The sequence below is a fragment of the Hippoglossus stenolepis genome, chromosome 20 (assembly GCF_022539355.2).
Source record: "Hippoglossus stenolepis isolate QCI-W04-F060 chromosome 20, HSTE1.2, whole genome shotgun sequence".
NCBI lineage: Eukaryota > Metazoa > Chordata > Actinopteri > Pleuronectiformes > Pleuronectidae > Hippoglossus > Hippoglossus stenolepis.
Genome location: NC_061502.1, coordinates 14280881 through 14291182, shown reverse-complemented (window position 1 = coordinate 14291182; position 10302 = coordinate 14280881). Strand labels below are relative to the sequence as shown.

General features: G+C 43.6%; 3 protein-coding genes across 3 annotated transcripts; all 3 read left to right on the top strand.

Annotated features, from left to right (window-relative positions):
* Positions 1–1164: 1164 nt before the first annotated feature.
* Positions 1165–2769, top strand: LOC118099849 (serine/threonine-protein kinase pim-3-like). Its single transcript, XM_035144627.2, has 2 exons — positions 1165–1324; positions 1892–2769. The coding sequence occupies exons 1-2, from the start codon at positions 1165–1167 to the stop codon at positions 2767–2769; spliced, it is 1038 nt and encodes a 345-aa protein (XP_035000518.2).
* Positions 2770–3553: 784 nt separating this feature from the next.
* On the top strand, positions 3554–4021 carry LOC118099697 (glutamic acid-rich protein-like). Its single transcript, XM_035144412.1, has 2 exons — positions 3554–3615; positions 3735–4021. Exons 1-2 carry the CDS (start codon positions 3568–3570, stop codon positions 3930–3932), a joined length of 246 nt encoding a protein of 81 aa, XP_035000303.1. The 5' UTR covers positions 3554–3567; the 3' UTR covers positions 3933–4021.
* Positions 4022–5363: 1342 nt separating this feature from the next.
* Positions 5364–10295, top strand: tcp1 (t-complex 1). Its single transcript, XM_035143600.1, has 12 exons — positions 5364–5521; positions 5986–6071; positions 6157–6285; positions 6742–6839; positions 6955–7065; positions 7226–7407; positions 7790–7916; positions 8249–8424; positions 8560–8683; positions 8874–9066; positions 9172–9335; positions 9872–10295. The coding sequence occupies exons 1-12, from the start codon at positions 5449–5451 to the stop codon at positions 10083–10085; spliced, it is 1677 nt and encodes a 558-aa protein (XP_034999491.1). The 5' UTR covers positions 5364–5448; the 3' UTR covers positions 10086–10295.
* Positions 10296–10302: the final 7 nt, after the last annotated feature.

Sequence of the window (10302 nt, the reverse complement as noted above, 5' to 3'; positions counted from 1 at the left end):
TGTCATCTAAACAAGATGGAGATAAAAAACACTGTAGCTGCTCATTAACTTTGTCATGTATTATTTCTTGTATTTACTTAACAATTTATTAGAACAGAAAAATGCACACACTATGACACACTCCGCGTGCCAGCGTGGAAATAACTGTTGGAGTATCAGTGTTTGTGTCTGAATCAGCTGTCGGGAATGTGAACTCGTGGTGGACGAACGCTGCATGGGGCTCACCTGCCGCCACGTGTGCTCTCGTCTTTGTTAAACTTTATTTCATTCGTCCTTTGGCACTCACTGTCAACAGAAACCCAGCAACCTGTCGCCAAATAAAGCACCCACACATTTTACGGGTTTCCAGAGAGGAAGGCGGATTCGGATTTAATTATTATTCATCATCAGTAAAGGCAGCTTCAGTGGGATTCCTGCCAAGTTTGGACTTATTGTACGTACATACTTTTTCGTCGTACCACAAAAATACCACACAAACATTTTGTAGTACCACAGCCCCACTGCAGTTCCATTTGTTCTCCTGCTGTAATGGCCTCGGCCCATAAACCACTCAGCAGCCAATTTCTTAGAAACACAAACCCCATATATTGAATTACATGTACTATAGAATACCAAAGAGTACATGCCCTGTGGTGTAGGGTTAGTATTCAGAAATATGCGGCACTAGAAACTAAATTGATATCATTTCTATGTGATTTTTAATCATTTTAAATTATTATATTTAAATTTAAATTTTGATAAAATATAAATGCTGTATGTTTTCTACACTTAGAATAGGGAGGCTAGTTATTTTAAGGAGTGAAAGTCTAGGATGAAGAAGTGCATTATTCAAATAGTGTAGCATCATGACTTTCAGTGGATAACCCAGACCCATTCAAATAATACAAAAATATATTTTTTGTATAAAACTAAGAACACTTCAAAGACAAATTTTGTTTGGGTTCTTAGCGTGGCAACCAACATTAAAGTCATCACAGTCAATGTTGGCATGGCGATCAACATTAAAGTCATCACAGTCACCTTCATTCATTTGCCTTTGAAGATTTTCCTTTAAATACAGGCCGACTGGACTCGGTTGGCTAACTTCACAAGTCTTCGTGAAAAGTGTTGGACTTGACAGAGATGGATCCTGATGATTCCCCTCACACACTCCCGACAGAAATAATGGCCAGTCCTGAGGCTGATGAACCCGCTCTGAAGGTTCCCAGTGTTAATAAAAGGAAAAGGACGGTCACACAAAATGGAGACAGACAAGCAAAAAAGAGAAAGATAGAAGCTGACGATGAGTCGGCGTCCTGCTTAGTGGACATTGCCACTACTAAAGGTAAGCTCATGATGTGAAACTACAGTTGGGAATGTATCATCGTTTTACATAAGGGTTAGAAAGTTGATTAACTATTGCAGAGAAACTGGAGTATTGGAATACGTCTAAATAGACTTCAGTTGGTTGTGTCTATTAGTGGAGAAAGTTTTGGTTTTATTTGTCTGGGTTCTGAGATATCTGTCCAAGACCTTTTTACATTGACCTTAGTGTAATGGAGGTGAATGAGATTCCATCTGTGATGCTCAAAACACTGAGAAATGACGTTGACAAATGTAAGAGCAACATCCATTCCCAAACCAGTCTCCTTGTTTGAGTGGGATATCCAATGAACCCACTGCAGATAGTTTTCTTTGTGATTGTTTCTTTTCTCTCACTCTTGAAAATAAAGTGAATGTATGCTTTCAAATTTATGAACCAAGCTAAGAAAAGACTGGTGTCATTTTAGGAGGCACTGAAAGTTAATTTACATTGAATGACTCATTCAATGTAGGAACATCAGCTTGTTGGCAGCGAAAGGCACATTTCGCTGCCAACAAGCTGATGTTCCTTGTTTTTGTGTTTCCTCAGCTGTAGAGAGAGGCAGAAGGTCTGGAGTGAAAAGAAGGAAGAAAAGGAGGATTGCCTCAGGAGACCGCCGAAGAGCTACCTTTGAGGACAAATACTGGCAGCTGGATCAGCTTGGCGAAGGAGGTTTCGGATTCGTGTTTGCTGGCTTCCGCAAAGCAGATTATCTGCCAGTGGCCATCAAACACGTAGAGAAAAAATGTCTCCTCAAACCAGTGTGCCTACATGGGAAGGAGCTCCCTGCAGAGGTGGCCATAATGTTGAAACTAGCAGCTGAAAAAACTGACTCTGCAGGGATGTCTGCACCAATAGAATTACTGGAGTGGTATGACCTGGGCCACGAGGTGATACTGGTGCTGGAGAGACCTTTCCATTCCAAGGACCTTTACGATTACACAATTGACAAAGGGCCTCTACGGGAGCGGAAGGCCAAGATCCTGATGAGACAGCTGGTGGATGCTGCTATTGGGCTGGAGAAGAGGCAAATCTTTCACTCCGACATAAAAGCCGAGAATATCTTAATTGATATAGGATCTCGTGTCCCAGGGGTTCGCCTCATTGATTTTGGTCTGAGCAAAATTGTAGAAAAAAAAGACACAATTTTCACCGAACTCGGTGGCACCGAAACTCACGAACCTCCAGAGTGGTTCACGCAATGTTTCCACAGGGCTGGTCCAACCACAGTGTGGCAGCTTGGGATTGCCCTCTTTGAAATGATCCACAAAGATGAATTTACTACCGAAGGCTTTCTCAAAAAGACACTGAAAATGTCCTCTAAAATGTCCAAAAATGTCAACGATTTCCTTCAACTGTGTTTGAGGGAAGACCCTGCGCTGCGCTCCACCCTGACAGAGCTCAAGCATCACCAATGGCTGAGATGAACTGCACCTCCCGACCCTGATCCCATCCACGGCCAGGATTCAGCATCATGCTGTGAGGATGCTTCTCTGTACAAGCAGAAGGTTGAGGATGTCGACAGGGAAAAAGATGAAGTAATTGCCACTTTCCAAAGTGAAAAGACCGCGCTGGTCGATAAGAATGATGAGCTCATGGCCAAACTGAAGACCACACAGACTCAGATCCTCCAGAGCGAGACTGACTGTAACCTCAAAGTCAACGCTTTGGAGAATCAGCTAGGGAGTGAGCAGTTGGAGAAAGACGTCTGCGTTCAAAGAATCAAGGAGCTGGAGGGTCTGGTTGAAACCACAGAGAAGAAGTGGCTCAACATGCAGGAGGACTTGCAAAAGAATGTTGAGCTCACGGAAAAACTGACGGCCATGCAGACTCAGATCCATCAGAGTGATACTGACTGGGACCTTAAAGTCAACACTCTGGAGGATCAGCTCAGGAGTGAGCAGGTGGAGCAAGAGACCTGCCTTCAAAAAATCAAGGAGCTGAAGAGTCTGGTTAAAGCCACGGAGAAGAAGTTGCTCAATTTGCAGGAAGACGTGCATAGGAATGTTGAGCTCACGGAAAAACTGACGGCCATGCCGACTCATATCCATCAGAGTGATACTGACTGGGACGTAAGAGTCAACAATCTGAAGAATCCCCTCAGGAGTGAGCAGTCGGAGAAAGAGACCTGCCTTCAAAAAATCAAGGAGCTGAAGAGTCTGGTTAAAGCCACGGAGAAGAAGTTGCTCAATTTGCAGGAAGACTCACAAATCAAATCTCAGAAGATGGATGAGGATATCAAGTTCCTCATTGTGAAGACTATTAAGCTTCAGGTAAGTGACCTGATCAGCTCAGTTTTATTTGAACAATAACTTGTTGGATTGTGAGTTTGTTTCAGATTTAGACTTTGAGACTGAAAATAATGAAACACGTGTCATCTCTGTCTTTTCAGGAGCTGGCCCTCATGTCAGACAGCGACAAGGCCAGAAGAAGAAAGGATGAAAGAAAAGCTCAGAAGGAGGAAGAAAAGAGACTGAAGAAGGAGCTGAAAGAGAAGAAGGAGCAGGAGAAGAGAGAGAAAAAGCAAAGAGAGAAGGAGGCGAAGGAGGAGAAGAGAAAGACAACTTCTCACCTCCCTTCACCCTGTTAACCCCCTTCACCTCTCCCATCCTTCCACGCCCCTAATCCTGTCTCCCATCCCCTCATCCCAACTGCCCTCCTCCACTTCCCTCCCCCCCACTCCACACAAACTTGTATGTATCCTCACTTTAAATAATAATAAATAAAAATGTTGAAATCACTGAAAAACGAGTCACACGTCAGCCTGATGTACATTTTGTTAATTATGGTTCCATTTGGAGTGTTGGGGAATGGGCAGGATCATTTGCTGAGGTCTGAGACGTACTTGTTTTCAGAAATACATATTTTTGAGGCATTCATGTAATCTGTAAAAATCTGTATAAGATACATTACTTTACGTAACTTTACGTTACGTAAAGTTACGTAAACTCAACTTTTACGTAACTTTACGTAAAAGTTATGTTAAGTTACGTAAACGTTACGTTATGTAAAGTTACGTAACGTTACGTAAACGTTACGTTACGTTACGTTACGTTACGTTACGTTACGGTACGTTACGTTACTCCGAACTACTGACCTATGATCACAATCCTGACCTGAACACATCCATATATTAATATTAGTTCAGGGTCACAGCGCCACCTACTGATCAGCGTGAAAATTAAGTTGTTGTAACATTGTCCAATTGACACAAAATTGCTCACGCTACATCAGAGCCCCTACTTGAAGAGATATATTAGTCTGTAGGTAATAATAGTGATGGTGCCACCTACTGGCAACAGGAAGTAAGCTTTGTTTTACAACTATCATTCGATTTACATACAATTTTGACAGTGTGATGTGCAATTGATAGCGTGGACCGTAATGAGCAATTAGCAGGCAAGGATCGACATCGCTCGACGGACACAGGAAGTGAAGCGTTTGTCCTTGCCGCAGTGCGCAACACACATGCAACGCGGAGACGTGCGCTTGGTCATTGATCGCTCTCTCCACCGACCGCAACAGGTTTCAAAATGCCTGTGCTCGGGCCCGTTAGTGCTACAACATAGCCCTAGTAATCCTTACAATTTCAATAGGGCCTCCCACTCTGTTCGGTGCTCGGGCCCTAATTAAAGCCCTCAAATTCACACCAAAGCATGTGCTCGGACCCATTATTATTATTTATTTATTTGTTCTTTCTTTGTTTTGTTTCTTCATCTATATGAAAATGTTCGAAATAAATAAATAAATAAAATAAAATCGAAATGTGCAGCAGAGGACGCTCTGACCAACAACCACAGTCTACACAGACCAGTCACAGAACCACGAAGAAGACGGGGGAAATGGCGCGGTGGTTTGGTTGCATGCTGGGAAATGTAGTCTTAAAGTAAAACGTGACAAACAAGTTATTTTCAGATTCTTCAAAGCAGCTGATTAAAGGAAAACTTTATTAACGCGTGTAAACTCGACCTTTGTGTAATCATCTGACGCGTCAACACTTTATAGTTCCTCGTTTTTTTTCCTTCTCGAACCTTCCGGTTAACGCCGGCTCACCCATAGTGCACCGCGCCGCTTCCTTTCTTCTCGGCTTCTGTGGTGTTTCCAAGATGTCGATGTTAGAAGGTCCGTTAAATGTGCTCGGCCAGAGGACTAGTGGCGAGTCGATTCGCACTCAGAATGGTGAGTTCTTCGACTTCTTTTCTCGCAGTTTGGTAAAAAGCGAACATCTTCTCCGTGCGCGTCCGAACTCGCTGCAGAAAACCCCGATTCATTCACTGCATGCGACACACGTGTGGCTAATGCTAATGCTAACGAGGAGTGACGTTTTCTTTTACTCGTTCCCCTGTTAATCGTCCATAGGGATATTCAGTTAGCTCGTGATGCTAACAGCAGCAATTGCATGTTGACGCGCCCGTGTTGGTACCTTTCATTCGCAGCTCTCTGAATGAACGGCTATGCTAATGGGCCAGATTAAAAACACTGTCATGGTCTGAAGGTGTGGTTGCTGTCTGTGCACCCCACTAAATAAATTGACAGACAATCTCAGCAGCAGCAGTGTTGCATGAAGTTAAACTTGCAACAGAAAGTGCTGTTAGTGTTTAAAAACTGCACAGCCACTATTAGCATCCTGATTTTCTCCCCAGTCATGGCCGCATCCGCCATCGCCAACATCGTCAAGAGCTCCCTGGGACCCGTCGGCCTCGACAAGATGTTGGTGGACGACATCGGGGTAACATTTAATATCCTAAATCGATATTTTATTGATTGTTTGACATGATCAGACATTTTTCAAAAAAAGGGTGTTTTTTTGACAGGACGTGACCATCACCAACGACGGAGCAACCATCCTGAAGCTGCTGGAGGTGGAGCACCCAGCCGCCAAGGTCCTGTGTGAACTGGCGGACCTGCAGGACAAGGAGGTCGGAGATGGGACCACGTCTGTGGTGAGTAAGGGGCTACAGCTGCTCCCGTCATTTAAACAGCCCCCCTTTTTTTAAAAGGCTGCTTCAGATCAGGGAGAATGAGTGTTGCTTTGTCCAGTTTTACTTATTTCTGGCTGGACACATGCCTTGATTGCTGTAAAAAAGAATAATCCTGTTTTAGTACCATGCATCTGCTGACCTTACGGGTGTGTGGCTATGCTAACAGGAGAGAGGAACTGTCCGTCAGTGTTTGAAGGGGTCGTGCAGCCTCATTTCTGCCAACCCTAACAAAACGATGGCACAGATTTGAAATCACAGCAAGACGTAGACAATTATTGTTGATGTAATGACCCTAACCATTGTTCTTGTTGAGGATTAAGGACAGAGGATGTCCCACCTTGTTAAGTCCAATGAGGCAAATTATGATTCATGAATATGTGCTATACAAATTTGATTGATTCACGTGCATTCTTTCAGGTGATTCTTGCCGCAGAGCTGCTCAAGAGTGCCGATGAGCTGGTGAAGCAGAAGATCCACCCGACGTCAGTCATCAGTGGATACCGTCTGGCTTGCAAGTAAGATACTAATGTTTCGCCCCACTCTTACATTCGCTCATTGATTTGCATGGAACGTTGGATCTGTTTAGGTTTTTCTGACATGCAAACTTGTTTTTTTCACCCCACTTTCCAGGGAGGCAGTGCGTTACATCAATGAGAACCTCACTATTGGGACAGATGACCTGGGCAGAGAGTGTCTAATCAATGCAGCCAAGACCTCTATGTCCTCTAAAATCATTGGAGTGTATCCTTTTGTCTGTATGAGGCAGGGTTGAAATGTTTTGTCAGGACTTAACCTCCAGATTCACTGGCTTTTGTACTTTTGTTTTTCCTAATTTCACAAGGATTTTCTTACATGTAAGTTTCTCTTTTCTGTGTATGTACCTTGACTTCTGACCCATCAGTGATTCAGACTTCTTTGCCAACATTGTGGTGGATGCTGCCCTGGCTGTGAAGTTTGTGGACGGCAGGGGTGTGGCTAAATACCCCATCAACTCTGTTAACGTGCTGAAAGCCCACGGCCGCAGCCAGAAAGAGAGCTTCTTGGTTAATGGATATGCTGTGAACTGCACCGTCGGCTCACAAAGTGCGTTTGTCATCAACTTACATTCACAAATGTTACTTTAAGTTGTGTGATTTCTTTTCCAAAGCCTCATTTTGTAATGGTTCATACATAATTGCAGCTGGTCAAACTCCCATTTACATTTACTGCTATGTCTTGTCTCATGGTGTATGCAGTGATACGCGTGGGAGAAAGAACATTGGTTTTGAAAAGAATAGTCACAGTAGTTTTCTCTACTGTGGCACCTCTTTTCTGGCCATACAGTTGAATGTTAACCTTAAATGATGCTATTTGTGTTTGGACACCTTAAGTGATTCAGTACTTGATTGATTTGTGTGGCTAAGTCAAATATGATTGCTCTTTGGTTATTTCTCATTAAACATGCTGTTTTCTGTTTTTTCCAAAGGCATGGTAAAGCGCATTGTTAACGCCAAGATTGCTTGCCTGGACTTCAGTCTTCAGAAAACCAAAATGAAGATGGGAGTCCAAGTCATTATCAGCGACCCAGAGAAGCTCGACCAGATCAGACAAAGGTTGGTCATGTGATATTTTCATGTTTTGCTTTCTCACACGCATTTCAAAATCTTCCCATTTAAATTTGCTGTGATGCTGACTCAATAGTTTACACAGTGATACGCGTGGGAGAAAACCTACACAGCCACGAGTCAAGGCAGCAGCTTCTCTCTGAACTGTTGGACGACTTGTGGCCTGGACACATTTCCTGCAATACTTTTACATGTGTACAATAAATCATGATTTAATCATTTTGGAAAATCTGCACAAATATTCCAAAGATTAACGGTATATGTTCTGTCTGATATTTAAACATCAATGATGACAGATAAAATATGTTTTGTTGCTTCAGGGAATCTGACATCACCAAGGAGAGGATCCAGAAGATTTTGGCAGCAGGTGCCAATGTTGTACTGACCACGGGTGGCATCGATGACATGTGTCTTAAGTACTTTGTGGATGTAGGAGCCATGGCAGTGAGGAGGGTCCTCAAGAAGGACCTCAAACGCATCGCCAAGGCAACAGGAGGTAAGAGGAGAGCATACAGTGTTTTTGTTTTGTGGTTTTTAAACGATTGGGCTCTGTATCTCAGCATGTGTTTGATTTGTTTTTTACTGTCTAGTCATGTTGTGATATTGAATACTTAGTTATTTCCATTCTCAGCTGTCGTCTGCCCATCCCTGACCAACCTGGAGGGCGAGGAGACGTTTGAGGCCACGATGCTCGGCCAGGCTGAGGAGGTTGTGCAGGAGCGTATCTGTGACGATGAGCTCATCCTGGTCAAGAAGTGAGAATTGCAACTACTTGAATCTCTTTGCTTTTGTAACATTAGATGGTAAAGAGTGTTGAACTGCTGAGCAATGTCGAGAAAACGGATTCTAACAAGTGCACCTCAACTGTAGCTCTGGCAGCAGATGTGAAAACCTGGTGAATTAACTGTGCTGCTTCTGTTTTCTCCTCTAACTTTTACTCCTCAGTACCAAAGCACGCACATCAGCCTCCATCATCTTGCGCGGGGCCAATGACTTCATGTGTGACGAGATGGAGCGCTCTCTGCACGATGCTCTCTGCGTGGTCAAGAGGGTTCTGGAGTCCAAGTCTGTAGTACCAGGAGGAGGCGCTGTGGAGGCAGCTCTTTCAATCTACCTGGAGAATTATGCTACCAGCATGGTGAGCTCTCAGTATATGCTGAGATAAAAACGTGCTTTCTTTGTTCGGTTGTTAACAGGTAAACTATCTGAGCTGAGATTTAACTCATCAGCTTTGTTTGTTCAGGGTTCTCGGGAGCAGTTGGCCATCGCTGAGTTCGCTCGCTCTCTCCTCGTCATCCCTAAGACGCTGGCTGTGAACGCAGCACAGGATTCCACTGATCTGGTGGCCAAGCTTCGCGCTTTCCACAACGAGGCTCAAGTTAACCCTGAACGCAAGCATCTGAAGTGGTGAGTATTTTGTCCCAGTCACAGTAATGTGTGTTTACAAATTTCCCCTTAGTTTCCATTTTCTGGAAAGACCACAGATTTAGCCGTCTCTACTGTGATTCTTGTGACTTGAGTCGATGCTGTTTTTCTGTTATGTTGCGTTTCTAGTTGTAAGGACCCCCTTGAAAACGAGATGACCAATCTCAAGGAGTCTATCCTGTGACAATAACATTTATTTACTTATGCTCGTAGCAGCTGGAAAGTAACACTGCCAAGTAGACCTAGATTAATACTTTGCAAAACTTGGTTGCCCATCAATGATTAATCAACAAAATATAATTATTAAATGATTTTATGTAGTTTAAGCAAAAAATAATTGGTTCCAGCTTCTAAAATGTGAATATCTGCTATTTTTAAAGTCCTAGGATGGTAAATCTTTGAGTTATGGAGTGTAAAATAATTTAGTTTCAGCCCCCATCATCAACCTCTTCACGGTCACCTGTTTGTAACTAAAGTGGAGGCTGTAGATGAACTATTTAACGTTATGTGTCCTATAGGATCGGTCTGGACCTGGTGAACGGCAAGCCTAGAGACAACCGTCAGGCTGGCGTGTATGAGCCCACCATGGTCAAGACAAAGAGCCTCAAGTTTGCCACTGAGGCCGCCATCACCATCCTCCGCATTGACGACCTCATCAAACTGTTCCCAGAGCAGAAGGAGGGCGGGCAGTCGTACCAGGAAGCCATGCAATCAGGATCTCTGGATGGTTGAAGAGGCTGCGATTGGTCCTGATAAGTTCAACACCTGTATTTATACATAAGGAGCTCTTCATGGCTGTAGCTCTAGTGTAGGCCGTGCACTTTGCCTGTTTACTGTTGTCTCTCTGCGCTCGTTCCCAGAGGAACTGTTAAGTGATTTGTGTTTTTGGACACTCAATAAAGCTTCAATGGTTGTAAATGACCACTGATTTGTTAATTCAAATTGGCTG